We start from the raw sequence: 15,376 nt of genomic DNA, 5'->3' as shown, positions 1-15,376 counted from the left end.
ATTCAGCAATCTCTCTCTCTCTCTCTCTCTCTCTCTCTTTTTGTGGCGGGGGTGATCAGTCCGCTATTTTGTCTGCTCAGTCTGCAGCAAATGTAAAGAAGGAAAGCCTTTGTCAGCCAGCTTTGGAGATCTTAGAGACCTCAAGTCAAGAGTCTTCACTGGAGAGTGACACTGATGAAGATGATGACTATATGGACATATGAATGAATTGTGGTCATCGCCAACGCCAACCATATAAGCAGCCTTCTTGTTGCCAGCATTACTGCCATCTTACTGTTGGCATAACCTTCCTTTTAATTTTCATCAGCATTGTATCCTTCACCTCCATTATCTTCATTGCCACCACCGCCTCCGGTATTGCCTTCAAAATCCTCGCCATTCTTTTTATCATGGTGCTTGACAGAAAGAATGATTGATTTCCAGCCAGTAAGCTCATCTGGACCACATTGTCACCCTTAAACTCCAGAAAACAGCAGTGTTGTAAGCTGCAATTTGCCTCTCTACTTCTACTTCTCCAAACCATGTCCTTGGGAGCCAACACAGTGGCTCTTCCACAGGGACTTTCACTTTTTCTCTAGCTGTCTTTGTAGCATTTTCCCCTTGTTAATTTTTCCTCCAGGGAATTTGAAATCTGGTCTCTAGATGTATGTCATGAGCTATCCACTGCTCAACATTTCTACCACTTCCAGTTAAAGTGAGTGGATTGGGAGGAAGTTGCTGAGCCAGCAGAAGTTTATCATGGCATCAAGAATTTTCTATGCCTTCTGGAGGGAAAGTGGATGAATGTTTCAGCTTTCTGGCCCAATCACAGGACATCCAAACTTGGCTGTGACAGCTAACCAGGAAATCAGGTTTCTAGTGTGGGCAGTTTGGCCTCCATCATGTGCTCATTTCACTCTTGTTAAGCCTGACAAAAGATAATTTACCAGATTGTTGGCTTGAACAGAAGATAAACTTTCCAGCAATGTCTTATGGCCTCTTCTCTAATGCCTTGGACAAGCATTTTGGGCAGAGAGTTAAATGACATTTTTATGGTGGTGTTGGGGGATGTTATGGATTTCAGTACCATTTCAGTAATGTCTGTTTTTTACAGAATGACACAAAAAGGTGTTTTTTATCTATCTGCAGAGGGATTGCTCACAGTTATTTATATGGGAAAATAATGGTAACAAACAGCAACTTTTTCTACGGAATGTTAACTTTGTAAAATAATGAATGCAAACATGCAAAAAAAGCTGCATATATAAAATGCATAGAGCTTGCGATGTTGAATTTCTCTGTTTTGGGGGGAGGTGTTTTTTGTCCAGTGCAAAGCTTTGAATAAACTTTTTTTTTAATAAAGTTGAAACATACTAACTGTTGCCTCTGTTAAGTGCTGGCTTAAAAGGGTTGCATGTCTCTCCATCCTACTGCTTCTAGAAAAGGCAATGAAGATGCAAGGCAAAAACAAACAAACCTTCATCTTGTTTCTAAAAGAATTAGCAGAAATCCAGGCTTGTTTTCTCGTCTCCTCAAAAACTGAGTCATTTCAGACAGTGTTGTCAAACATGCAGTCTCAGAGACCTCTGCTTTGCCAGCTGTCTTGAACTTCCTTCACGCCTTCTCTATAAGTTAATCTTTGAACACCAGTGAGTAATATCAGGGAAAGTTCAGGCTACCATGATGGCCAAGATTTGTGGAAAGAATTTTAACTATAAAGCAGAAATATATACAGTACAAAAGCAATCACTTTTTCTCTGTAGGAGGAAGAGGTTTTTTTGTTCCTGAACATGGTTCCTGAACAGAGATGGGCCCATGACAAAAAGTGAAATGCAAATATCACTATTTTTTATATCAGTTCAAATGCAAGCATTATGTCTTGGGCCCATTTTGCTACTCAGACTGTTTGCTGTTGAACTTAAAAGTTGAACAGAGTACAGCCAGGAAGCTGGTAGATTTGTTCATTACTACCAAGGGCTGATGGAACCTGGTCCAGATCACAGAAGTAGAAAAATGACTGAAAGGATTTTACACAGGAAGACTGGTCAGGATAAGACCAGAAATGTGTGAACAAGTGTTCTGTGTTGTCTTGCTCACTAATTTGGCCCCCATTTTCATTAACCTAATGTACAGTATGCTATGTTTTCTAGCCCTTAAATGTGATGGGATGGCTTTTATTTATTTATTTTAATATATTGTGGTTTGTATGCATTTTTTGATGGTAGTGCAGATCACCTAAGAAGAACAAGAAACATTTTATCACAACAAATGGAAAATGGTGAATAATATGGACTTCAGGGGCAAACTTCCATAGATGACGCAATTCTGTCCAGTATTCATTCATGCAAATAGAGCAAGCTACATAGGCCTTTGGCCAATATACATTCTAAAAGTTACAGTTAAGCTGAGGTAAAAAAGCTGTGAATTCTTGGGCCCGTGCATCTGCCACGTGCCTAGCAATATTGCAGAAAGACCAAGATATTTGATTTTTTTTTCTGTGTTCATTCTATTCCTTATGATTTATATATTTCATATCTTTAGTAAAATCAGTTTGTCTCTCTTTGTCTTAAGTTCTGGGATATGATTTTTCTTGCATAAATTAAAGGTTGACCTACCTTTTTAAATTTATTTTAATTTGGCATTGACAAAATATTATTTACCTTCTATTTTGCTGCTGGATTCCTGATGAGTAGTAGTTATTTATTTATGGCATTCTTCCAGCATTTTCTAAAATGTCTGAATTGTGCTCCCATTCCTCAACTAAGATAGCAGTTTAATTTTTGTACACATAACAGGATGCAACAGAGAGAGGCTTTTTTAGTCAGTAAAGTAAGTTGAACATTGCAGGTCTGTTTTTTCAGTGAAAGCTTTGTGTCTAGAGTGCTATGTAATATATGCATTTATCCTGCATGGAAAGCTCTGGGGTGGGTGGGTGGGTTGGTTGGTTGTTTTTCTCCTGCCGCTGCTCATCTGTGTGCAGTAAATCCCATTATCCCTCAGGTGTCTTGAGGAGTCTTCCTTAGGTATATAAAGTTGTTCATTCTGTGTTGTCAGACCACATGCCATATACTGAAATGTAGGGATCTACTCAATTTGTGATTTCATGCATTTTACAGAAACTGCAAAATCCAAGCTTGTCTGTGAAATCAACTAAAAAAAATTATAAAAATAAAAAGCTGGCTCCCCTGTGGGATCCAACAGTCCTTGCTACCCACCTTGGGGGTAGGTGCCTGCTGGCAGGGGAGCATGAAGGGCAGCAGACAAGATGGCAGCTGCCCCCTCTTTCCCTGTTGGGGCCCCTCTGCCCATCAGTGCTGAGTGGCAGGGCTGGCACTGCACAACCAGGAAATGTTCACAGAATTTGCACTTTGTGCTGCAGCCAACTCATGTAAATTGTTTAATCTTGCTGTGATTTAAGTAGGTCTCTAATTGCTGTTCTGCTAACTACTCACCTTCTTTATCCTCCAACCCCTCTCTGTAAGTGACGTTTGTTCAGTCACCGTTCAGTTCAATGATGCTTGTCCTGGGGCACCAACCACTTGTAATCTATGTGATATGTTTGTATTCAACACCATCTACAAAAAATGCCTTCAACATGAATCTCAGCTCCTTTGAAAACTCAGAGACTTGTTCTGGCTTCTCTTAAAGCCAGTGGAGGAGGATTGGCCCCAGCTATAGGCATTGAACTAGATGGATCAGTACAAACCCGAGTGTTCATGGGTACAGGTCTACTCACCTTGAGGTGGCCGGCCCATTTTGCGGGAAGACTGTGGTGGCCTCTAGCCCTGCCTCCCACCTCAACCTCTGGCTGAGGGGCTCCAGTGGCCCTGCCCTTGTCACTGATTGGTTGCAAGAGCTGTCTGTTGCATAGCCCCAGCCCTGTCCCTCACTGCTGATTTGGTGGAGAGGTGTGGAGCTGTATGACAGGCAGCCCTCAGCCAGTTAGTAATGAAGGGCAGGGCTGGCAGCCATCTTGGGCTCCCCTTTGTGCCAGCGGCCCCGCTCTTCCCAACCCCCGCTCCCACTCCGGCAGGCTGCACAGCCTGGACTGCAGTGCTGTGGGGACTGCTGGCTCTCTCTGGGAAGCCAGCATTTTATTTTCAGTACATTTTGGGTTTTTTTCATGGATTTTGTAGGCATTGCTGGATTTTATTTTTTATTTATTTATTTTTTGCACCCACACACAAAAAATACTATTTCAGTTGGTCCCTACACGTGGGTCAGACTAAAGCTGTAATTTTGTACTGGTGCAGTTTTACACCAGTTTCAAGCTCCAGCAAGTTGCAGTAGTGCAAGTGCAGTATGTAATGGATAAAATTCCCTGGTCTAGCAAACTCTTAATTTACCAGACTAACACCACCTTTAATTTCAGAGCTTAAACGTCAAATGCAGGCAAGCAGTCAATTGTTGCAGAGGATCTACTAAGCTACTGTCATCTGCGGTAGTTTCTAGGTTTCTTCATAGAGATTGTGCCAGACAAATATATGACAGCTACCACAAACAATAGTGTGAGCTGCCTTTTATTGTCAAGGAACAGAGAGCAAACTCTACTGCCAAATATGAGTTTAAGGGAAATCTTTCCTTTCATAAACTTCAACATGCTAAGTAAGAAGCTGTCTTTGTACAAACATGGCTACATTAGAAATTGGACGATTACATTGTCCTTACTACTCTTAGAAGTAGGAGATTTCAGGGTGCCTATACACATGCAGTGAGGCTTCTCCAACATGCTGTAATTACAGTGCATCAGAGCAGACTCGGTTAATTGAGTCTCTGGGCCATGATAATTACCACGCTCCAGCAGACTCCAGCATCATGTGCATCAATGTCCCTGCGCTGAAAAATGGTAGCAGGGTGCTTTAACTAAAATTCGTTGGCTGAGCTTTAGTTCAAGCGCCTCAACCACCCTTTTTCCATGCAGGGATGCATGACACTCTGGACACTCTAATTAGACCAGCTCTTGGAGCTGTTCTAATTAATTAAAGCACCCCTTTTTCCCCACTCCTGAAGCATGTGTATAAACACCCGTAATGTTTAAGCAGAAAATAGTGTTTATCTGCAAAAGGGCTAGTGCTGGCAGATTTCCAGAATTTCAGTTTCAGGCACATGGCTATTTCTGTATAGTGAGAAACTATGCCCCTCGTAACACTAAACAAAGCTTTCATTGCAGTTATTAGCCCGTTTCTTCTCCCTGGATCCTCTGTACCATATTTTGTTCCATTCATAGCAGTTGTACACATGTAGTTCTTGAAGGGTCAGGTCATGGTTTTGAATTTCTGCACACAAATATCTTTCAAAGCCATCAGGATCTCAAATGAAAGGGAGTTTTGTCTGTGTTACACTGCCAGTAACTTCCTTAAAAGAGCAAATTCTTTTTTTTTTTTTTTTTTTTTTCCTGTTTCCACTTCTCCTTAGAAGTTATGTCTAACTTAAGAGTATTTTGATTTTAAGGCTGAAATGAAACAAAACCCAAGAAAAATACAACTAGTTTCCTTGTGAAATAATATAGATGTTTCATGTCCAAAGGCAGGGAAAAGTGTAAATAGTTTGCCTGACATTTAGAAGAATTTCTGGGTCTTTCTAGTGCCCCTGCACTTTTTATAGTATATTTGGTCTTAGTAGCTGCAAAGATAAATGTGATTGACTGCTATTGATGTCTGGGGGCACCAAATCAGGATGGGAATTTTGATGTGCTGAGTAGGCTCAGTTCTGAGTCCAAGACTAGCAAGAATTTGGGTAACCCATGTTGGACCTGCGTTATATTGAGACAGTATTTTAATCATTGGGGGGGTTTTCTGGCTTTTCTCTGCCTTGGCCATCCAAACACAAAATAATAAAATTTTACAAAATAGAATTTTGAATCAAGAAGTAGGATGAAGGTTTTCCGTAGTTGCACCAAGTATTATGGTAATATGTTCAGATATTTATTTTTCAGTTCATAATGAGGCTGTCCTATTCACATAAATGTGTCTTTCACAGCCTAAAGAAATGGGACTTGGTCAGGGATTTGTCAAGGGAAAAGGATGAGGAAGGTCTGTTAGGAGAAGTGATGGCTTCTGGAAACCAAATCTGGTGAGCAGGGGCAAAATGGACTCAGTGGAAGCCAAGGAGAACAGGTGAGGACAGAATAAACTAAACACAGGATTCACTGTTTTTGATTAGGTCAGGAGTTTTCAACCTTTTTCGATCAGTGTACCCCTGGCAGCCAGATATGGAGCAGCGGTAGCCACCACATGCAAGCTCTCCCCCTCACCCCCAAGTCCAGCTGTGCAGGTGGTGCCTGCACAGCAGGGTGGGATGGTGTGGCAGCACTCTGTCCCTGCCCACCCATGTCTACCTGCTAGGGCCTTCTCAAGTACCCCTGGGGTTGTGTACCCCTGGATTAGGTCACTCCACTCTCAGTCCAGTACCCTACCTTCAGCAATGACTATGACATTTCTGGGGAAAATGAAAAGCTCATAATGCACCTCAGCACTTTGTGTAAGTTACACACCCAGCAGGAGAAATCCTTTATTCCTCCCTACCTTTTACATGTCAGAATAACGGAGAGAGCCAGTTGGAGATGTCAGAAGAACTGCCAAGCAAGCATTAGCCGAGTGATGAATATTTTGTTAATGATAGCTGTGTTTGAAAGGCCACGAGTATAAAGTTCCCGAGAGAAAATGACAAGTGCTGTAGGGGAGATGTCCTGTGCTTGTTGCCAGATTTCCTCTTCAGTGGATTAGTGATTAGGAATCCATTAATTCTAAGCTACACAGGCAGAAATGTGGGTTATTTAGCCATTCACTTATTAGATGGATGCATCACCCTCCAAAAAAAACCCCCAAAACCTCAGGATGGCTGACAGTAAAGGGTGAAATAATTTATAAGAGCAGAATAAAATATTAATATAACAAAGCACACTTCCCCCAAATACCCCAAGATTAAGAGCAATTGCCTCTCAACTAGGAGCATGTCCCCTTCTCTGCCTAACCCAACCTTGCCTCCTTACCCTTGTATGCTACCTCTCTAAAAGATAAAAGTTCTGATACTGCCTCCTACTCCCCACTCAGAGGAATCCTACCCTCTCCTTTTAATGACCCTCCCAAGCCCATACCTTCTTTCATGGGGCTATGACTATCCCACCCTACACATTCCCACTCCCTTCCCTAACCATTTTAGATACTTTTATAGTACACACATTTTTGCAATAGTCTTGGGTATTTTCCACAGGAAATACTGGAGCCTTGTTTCTTTCACCCCATACCTGCTGCCGTCATGTTTCTTTTTTTTTATTGTTGTCTCATTTACTCCCTGCTGAGCAGCTGCCTTCTCAAATCTCAGCTTTTCCCTGCAGATTGCTTTCAGTAGCTGAGTTTGCTTTTCTGTTTCTAGTTGCCCACCTCCCATATACCCAAGATACAGTGCTGCAGCCACATCCTGGTGGCACTTTAGTTATTAGAAGCGGGTTTAGAAAGTTTAATTAACAGATTCCAGGGTGCTCCCATAGGAATTTTTTCTTTTTTTATTTAATGTAGATGGAAAATACTAATCCTATTAGGATACAAAAGTACAGTTTTGACCCTTTCCCACCTTGATAGTGTCAAGTTGCTACTCATTGTCAAGTCACACTGTCTGCTTTGCTTAACACTAGAGGGTGCCACATAGCAAAATAAAAGCCAAAGCTAAAAGGTGACTGTAGTCTTCATATGAACCCATCAAAAAGCAAATAAAAGGAAACACCTTGGCCCCACCTATTTCTGGGGCTTCTTAAAAGTTTTGTTAGATATTCCTTAAATCTGTCACTTAAGTGCAATTATTGTTTCATCCAACAATCAAAATAATAAATTTTGTGAACCCACAGGGGATAAACTTGAGTCTATCTCCATGGTTTTCAACCTGTGGTCTGTGAACCCATGGGGGTCCACAGACTGTCTTAAGGGGTCCATGAAAGATGACTATGATCCATCAAAAGAACATGAATACCCACACTTACAATTCAGAGGCATATGCACTGCCATTTGAATTTTTTTTAGGGGTCAGCAAATGAAAAACAGTTGAAAATCACCCGTCTATGTGAACTATTGCATTCTGTTTCTTTAAAATTCTTGGAAGCAGGCAAAAATGATGCATTATAGCTACCGTCGTTTACTACTTTGTTTAGCCTGAAAGCAGAATTGCACTGTTTGCTTGTCACATAAAAGCTGTTTTTATTTTTACCCATTAGAGCTATTTGGTTTACTGATTCTCCTTCCCCCTGCTTAAAGCCTGTTGGCTGCTACGCGATCCATCAGCGTATAGCAAACTCTTAAAAGGAATTGAAAGTGTATCCTGGCATTGTGATTAACATTTGTGCATTAAAGGTGTCAAATAGTGCTTTCAGGTGTATCTCTGTGAATCCTGAGTAAATTCATCTATTTCACTGCAGGAATTTAGGATTTACATCAATATAACTACAGACAGATTTTGCTCCTGAGTATTTAACTCATTCATTTGTTAGGTGCTTTGTGACCCTAATTATTAAAGGCATTATACAAGCAAAATTATAATAAGGGACAAAAATCTGAGTTTGAAACCAGCACAAAACTGAAATCTGCAAGGATCACATGAAGTAATAAGTGAGCAGGTAGTCAGGAGCTCAGATCTGCCATGTTTATCTTTCAGACATTTGTGTGAAATAGAGTAAGAAAGAGCTGAGGTCTGGTATGAACTGTCTGCACAATCTGAAAAATAAAAGGCCTCTTGTCTTAGTGTGAAGAATAAAATCATGCATTTGCCTGCATTTAGGTTTATCTGTATACACACTTAAGTACAAAAGCACTCAGTTATATAATCCCTGTGGGAGGAACACTTCACATCTCCCTAAGTATGTTGTCTTATTAAAGAGACACTGACTATTTTGAAATCTAGTCAATACGTGTGAAAAAGACAATGACTAGAAAGTAGTTTCTTGTATAATATTGGACCCCAAGTCCCTCTGGGATAATCCATTTCTCCCCTGCCCCCACCCCAACTGTTTAAAAGAGATGCACAAGCAACAGCAGCGGTCGTGAAACTGGTTTTAAACAAAATGCTGTCAGTAGCACTAGGTAAACACAACATGTTTCTTTCCAATATCATTTATGTAATCTTAGGCTTGTTACTATAGTAGGTAGAAGTTCTATAATAAATGCTTCACAAGCATTTTCATTCCATCAAGAAAGAGCACACACCAACTGCTGAAACTTCCTTAGCCTGATGAAGGGTTTTTGAACCTGAAAGCTTGCTTAATAATTGTTTTCCAACTATTTAAGTTGGTCTAATAAAAGATACCAGATTCACCCAAAGAACCTTGTCTCAAGCAAAAATGTTCTTAGGTGGAGATCACTGTTATTTCCCACTTTCTTATATGTACTTTGTTTTGCACAGTGGAAAATACCCTCATATAAAAATGGCCTTACAATTTATACGTTAGATACACCCCAGAGTTATGCTCTTTAATAGTTGTGTGGGTACAAGTGCTTATAAACTTAGCAGTTTTCTTGCTAAGTGCAGGTGTTTGTATAAAGTGTAACTGCTGAAATAAGTTTACATTAATTATCTTGCTTTCCCCATAAGGGATGGCTCAAGGTTCGTTTTCAACAACTTTAACTTGAGCCAGCACTAAAAAGCCTTAGTACAAGACTGTTAAGGAGCAACAGTTAAAAAGTCTTGAAACTGTCTATTACGGATGTCAGGAAAGCATAATATAGATTTCCGTTATCTTAGACTTGAGTGAGTTGAAAATATGTGAAAGTCTTAAAATTCACGGTGGAAGTTACACAGCTAACAACATCATCTTGTACTGCTTAAGCTTTCAACTCATCAGTTAAAGGTCAGTGAAATGACAATACAGCTTTGAGCTCCCCAAGAGATGACACTGCTGGAAATTCTTTCCATGACCCTATAAGCAAATCTGCTCTGCTGAAGGCATAACAAAGGCTGTGATGTGCTGTCTCAGAGCAAAGCAGAATTAGGGAAAGCTGAGTTTTCAGTTGGGTTTTCAAAAGCAAAATGACAGCTGTAGGTTTCATTTTATTTCAAAAGATAACTGAGCAGCATCGCTTAGCTCAAACACTACAAACGTCCTTGCTTTGGAAATGCAGAAAGTTGAACATCTGAAAATACCACCCCTGTGGTTCAAGATATAGTCCCTTTGCTAATACCAGCAGGCAGTGAGTGTTTTACATGTAAGAAGAAAGAAACCATTTAGGACTTTGAAGAGAAGCCAAACAAGCTGAGAGTACTTGCTCTTGCAGGCCTGTCCACTCACTCCATTCTTTTGTTGAGTCCAATTCTCTCTAAGGTCAGTTATTCATATGAGCTGATCTACCTTCTACCTGTCATGAAATGCTCCTGTGTGACCTTTGCTGTCAATCCTGTTTTGAGTACTGCTACTACATTGAGTTGTTTTCCGAGGCCTGTGAAAAATAAGGAAACTTTCCTTTTTATTTACTAGCAGTGGGAAATACACTGCAGAGTCAGAGCCATTTTAATCCCTTGAGGACTTCCATTGTCTCCCTGTTGGCTGCTAATATTTCCCTATTCAGCTTGGATAACAGGTGCTTAGCCTTGTCTGAGCACAGCAGCTCCCTGCTACAAGATGCAAATGACTCCCAATACTGAGCTCCTTAAACATGTGTATTGGCAACTGTTAAGGAACAGACACCAGCTCCTTTAACAACTGTTCAGGCAATGGCAATTTAAAGAGATACTGCTGTTGAGATTAATGGATTTATTTTTAGGAACTTGGTAGCCAAAGTAAAGAAAGAGAGAGGGTAAATAGTACATAGTTATACTTATTCCTACCACATTTACACTGTCAAGCAAGAGATTAAATCCAGAGTGGAGGTGCCTACTGCAATATCGATGAAACTCCATTTGGATTATAACCTGCGGTTTGTAAATAAGGCAACAGTATAATGATTGCAGTTATCTTGCAGAATGTTGTGGAACCACTAGTCCTTTTAGTACCTCATAATGATAGTTGAGATTGAAATGAAAATTAAGTGCCAGGCATACCAAAAAACTGGCACCATTATTTCAGGAAACAAATATTCTATTGCAGAAATGAAAAATAGCAGTTTCCTTTTTTTTGTAATAAGATCCCAGTTCAATAACCTACTTAAGCCTGTAATTAGTCCTGTTGACATCAGTAAGGTACTAATGGACCTTGTTAAGTTAGATCTGGCCACAGATTTTTTTTCCAGGAAGATATTTACAAGCCCTAAGCTTTAATAGTAATGTTACCACAACTGAGCAAAAACCCAATGAACAACATGTGTTCTAGGACAAGCACGTGCATTTACAAGGTTTGCGACTCCGGAATTCCACCATTAATTACTGGAAAGTGAAATTGACCATGAACAGAAGTAAAAGTGTCTTCACTGGTGAAGATTCAGCCCAAATGGAGAAAGTTACAGGTGTTTTAAAGGTATGCACATATATAATATGATATACGCATAAAATAGGCAGCTTACTTTGGAGACCTTGCTTAAGAATGAATGGGAGTAAACTTGGACAAACAAAAAAAACCCTTTTGTTAATTTCTTCAGAAAATCTAATCTTTTTTTTAGAACAACCATAGTGTAGACTGTCATAAGCAGCTTTGCAGAGACCTAAGGAGAAAGTAAAAGTTTAGAGAACGGAAATGATTCAGAAACTCACGAAGGGGATCCATGCATCAGCACAAGGTATTAAGTACTATCCCTTTCTCTGACATGCAGTCAGCACTCAGAGAGTCAAAGTCAATCAAAAGCAGTGACTGAGGTAAGCCTGCCTTATCCACACATCAAAGAGCAATTCACAAAGACACTCATGGACCAGGAGGAACAGACTTCCACCTTCAGCTTCCTCTGTGCAAAAATGAAGTTTACTTTCTACCTATGGGAACTTTTTACCCTCTAATTTTCCTTGAGCCCATGGAAGGGTGTGTGCAGTCAAAAGCTTGCAGAAAAAGATCTTTTTTTTGTGATTTCTTAGTTGGTCTAATAAAGGTATAATCCAAGAGTTCTATAGTTTTGCATTTCTTTTTGTCTCAGACCAACATGACTACCAAATACATCCCGGTGACTCCGGTAAGGAGCCCTAAGTGAGGGTGAACTCATGGAAAATCAGAAAGTCCTCTTGGAAACATTTTTTAAATGAGAAAGGCAGATCTAAATTGTATTCAGAGCGTCTTAGGGCTTGCTTAGGCACTTTTACAAATGTTACCTATTTTCACTCACCAGTGATGTCTATGTTCCTAAATGCCAACAGGTCTATACTAGGAGTTATTCCACTGTTGCAGCTATGTGGGTTAAGAGCTGTTTAATGTAAAGTGCAATTTAAATACTGATTTAAATAGTGCAAATTCTTGAATATATCAGTTTCTTAATCCTATAAGGACTCCTGAGCAGTTGATGTAAATCAGATTTAAACTGAATTAAGTGTGTAACAAATTACCAAATTAGTTTTTTAACTGAAGTAAAATCAAAACTTTTGCAACTGTGAGTAAAGTAATTCATGGGCTCATGCCCTAATCATGAGATAAAGAGGGAGGCATCGGTTGCATCAAAGGGCAGCGCACACCTCCCACTCTTCAGCTCCTCTCTAAGAAACTTTGGTTTGAAGCTGAACTTTCTGCTGTCTGTCAGAGTAGGGGTCTGTCCTGATTATTATAACTTAACCCATTTTTATTTAAGTTTCCTTTTTTAATTCACCTTCCCAAACACTTCACCAAGGGAGAGCAAGAGTGCGAGCATGGGCTTTTTGCTTTAGAGGCTGTTATTGTTGACTGTAGTGGAAAAGACTAACTAATGAGGTAAAGGGTAAGGGGCATTTAAGGGCAGGTCCCTGACTTGACCAAAGGTTCCTTTAGGACAGGGGCAGGCAATTATTTTGGGCAGAGGAGCACTTACCCAGTTTTAGCAGGCCGTTGAGGGCCTTATGGGTAGCCCTGCCCCTTGACAGGAGCCCCATCCCCTGGTCACCATCTTGGGACCAATGTCCCAGGGCCAACACCGGTGGAGCCCAAAACAAGACACAGGCTGGCAGGTGCCTGTGAAGCCAGCTGGGCTGCACCAGCAGGAAGAGGAGGGAGCTGGCCCAGTTCCATAGAGCCCCTGCCTGCTGGGACCCTGTGCTCCCGCCACCCTGCTCTGGGCCCCACCAGCACTGGCCCCGGGACAGCGGTGTGGGCCACATGCTCCCACTGGCTCCCGCATCTGCTCACTCCCAGTGCCCCCCAAACCCGCAGTACAGGCTGGGGGCAGCGCACAACCCCAGCCCCCTGCTCACCGGCAGGGAAGAAGCTGGTACTGAGCATGGGGAAAAGCTGCCTCTTGCCTGCCCCATGGCTGGCACTCCATGCTGCAGGCACTCGCAGTCCACATGGGGCTGTCTGGAGCAGGCACAGGCAGCCCCATGTGGGCTCCAAGTGGCTACAGTGCGGGGCGCTGGCCACAAGGCAAGCGAGGGGCTGCTTTTCCCTGCGCTCAGCACCAGCTTGTAACTTGCTCCACTGCCAGCCTGGGCCCTGCCAGCTCCAGGCTCACCCATTGGTGGCAGCAGCTGAAGCCCCCCTGCTTGCCGTGCTGGGCAGCGTTGGCAGCTGCTGCCCACCTGGAGTGCACACGGTGGGCAGCCCAGAGGCGGCAGTGGCAAACACTGCCTGGCGCCACAAGTGGGGAGGCTGCAGCTGCTGTTGCCATGCGCAGCTCTGACGGGTGAGCCTGGAGCTATGCAGGGCCCAGGCTGGCAGTGGGGCTGGGTTACAAGGTGGTGCTGAGCAACGGGAGAAAAGCAGCCTCTTGCCCACCTCATGCCCAGCACCCCATGCTGCAGCCACTCTCAGCCCGCAATGGGGCTGCCTGTGCCTGCTCCAGACAACCCCAAGTAGGTTGGGAGCGGCTGTAGCAGGGAGTACTGGCCACAGGGCAGGTGAGGGGTCACTTTCCTCCATGTGGGGAAGGAGCCCAGGGAAAAGCTGAGCACGGGAGAAGAAAAGCGGCCCCACCCTACGGCTGGCACTCCCTGCTGCAGCCCACACGGGGCTGTCCAGAGCAGGCACGGGCAGCCCTGTGTGGGCTGTCAGTGGCTGCAGTGTGGGGCACTGGCCACAGGGTGGGGGAGGGGCTCCTCCCCCCCCACGCTCAGCTTTTCCCCAGGCTCCTTTCCTGCCTGGGATCCCCCCCTGCCCTCCCCACCCCCAGCCTTACCTGAGGTCCTGGCACAGGGCAGCCACGTGCTCCCAGGCCAGAAGCACCAGCTGGGACTTTGACTGGAGGGCCAGGCCAGGTGGGACCTCCTGTTGTGGGAACCTGCCAGGCTTCCCCTGGGTCCTACTGCCTTTGGTTCCTATCATTTTTAACAGGAACCAAAGGCAGATAAATATTAGTTTTCTAAATTTTTTAGGGGCCCCGTGGGCCAGATAGAATGGTCTCACAGGCCAGATCTGGCCTGCGGGCTATATTTTGCCCACCCCTGATCTAGGAAGAGAATCCAACTTTCACACTGACCCACCACTGAAACTTCACAGTCCTATGTGGTTCCCAGCAAAGGTTGGAGGCACCATTATACAGATGATCCAGCTCAACCTCATTCTGAGGAAAAGACCATTTGGCAAAAGCTGTCTGATCACATCAGGAGCCTTCATTCTGGCAGCGCCAAGCTAGACTAGGATAACCACAGCACTGTGTCTACCCTCGGCCCCAAGGCTACGCTGTCTGAAGAGGGGTTGGGTTAAAAAGAGCTGTCTAGTCCATCCATTTTAAGGCATTAAACCATCTTCTAGTACCACCCAGATTTACAGCACCAGCAGATATGCTTGTTATAGGAGTCAGAGCAATCACTTTTTCAACTGCCATCTCTACTATCTGTGCTAATGGTACTAGAGGATCTGATAATGTCCTGTCAGCACTGCAGTCCTTAGAGTCATTCTCAGATTTTTCATCTAAATCTGAGGATAACCATGGCCGAGACTAGTAGCACTGTTCGTCTTCAAGGGTATCACCTCTATATTAGTGTCCCAAAGAGAATACAGGGCATTGTAGAGGGACGTGAGACATCTCAAAAGGGCAGGTTTTCTAACCCTGTTATCCAAGTCCTCTCCTGGCTGTGTAGTGAGAGATAGTTAGCTTTGTTAGTCTAAAATCAAGCAGAAGGCAGGGCAGGGTGGCATGTGGACCCATTTTTACACATGCAGGCACCACAGCACCAGGTGCTTTGAAAAGCATCTGGTGCTGCATCGCTTGCAGTTGTATAAGTGTTGAAATGTGCATCAGTGCTGAGAAAATGGCAACAGTGCCCTTTTGAACTAAAACACAGAGAAGGGATTTTAGTTCAAAAGTACACCACTGCCATTTTCTGTGCACTGGCATGCATTTCACCACTTATACAACTGTACACGGTGCAGCATGGC

At 43.0% G+C, this 15,376-nt stretch overlaps 1 protein-coding gene across 1 annotated transcript in view; it reads left to right on the top strand.

Moving 5' to 3' along the window:
* CABIN1 (calcineurin binding protein 1) overlaps positions 1-2,445 on the top strand; it is a 198,394-nt gene extending 195,949 nt beyond the window's left edge. Inside the window, 1 exon segment of the mRNA XM_090062021.1 lies at positions 60-2,445. Within this exon segment, the coding sequence (XP_089918147.1) occupies positions 60-203 (144 nt within the window). The 3' untranslated portion in view covers positions 204-2,445.
* Positions 2,446-15,376: the final 12,931 nt, after the last annotated feature.

The sequence above is a fragment of the Crocodylus siamensis genome, chromosome 9 (assembly GCF_052110815.1).
Source record: "Crocodylus siamensis isolate JL-2025a chromosome 9, ASM5211081v1, whole genome shotgun sequence".
NCBI classification, from domain to species: Eukaryota; Metazoa; Chordata; order Crocodylia; family Crocodylidae; genus Crocodylus; species Crocodylus siamensis.
Note: the sequence above shows the minus strand (reverse complement) of the source record. Positions and strands in the feature narration are given on the sequence as shown.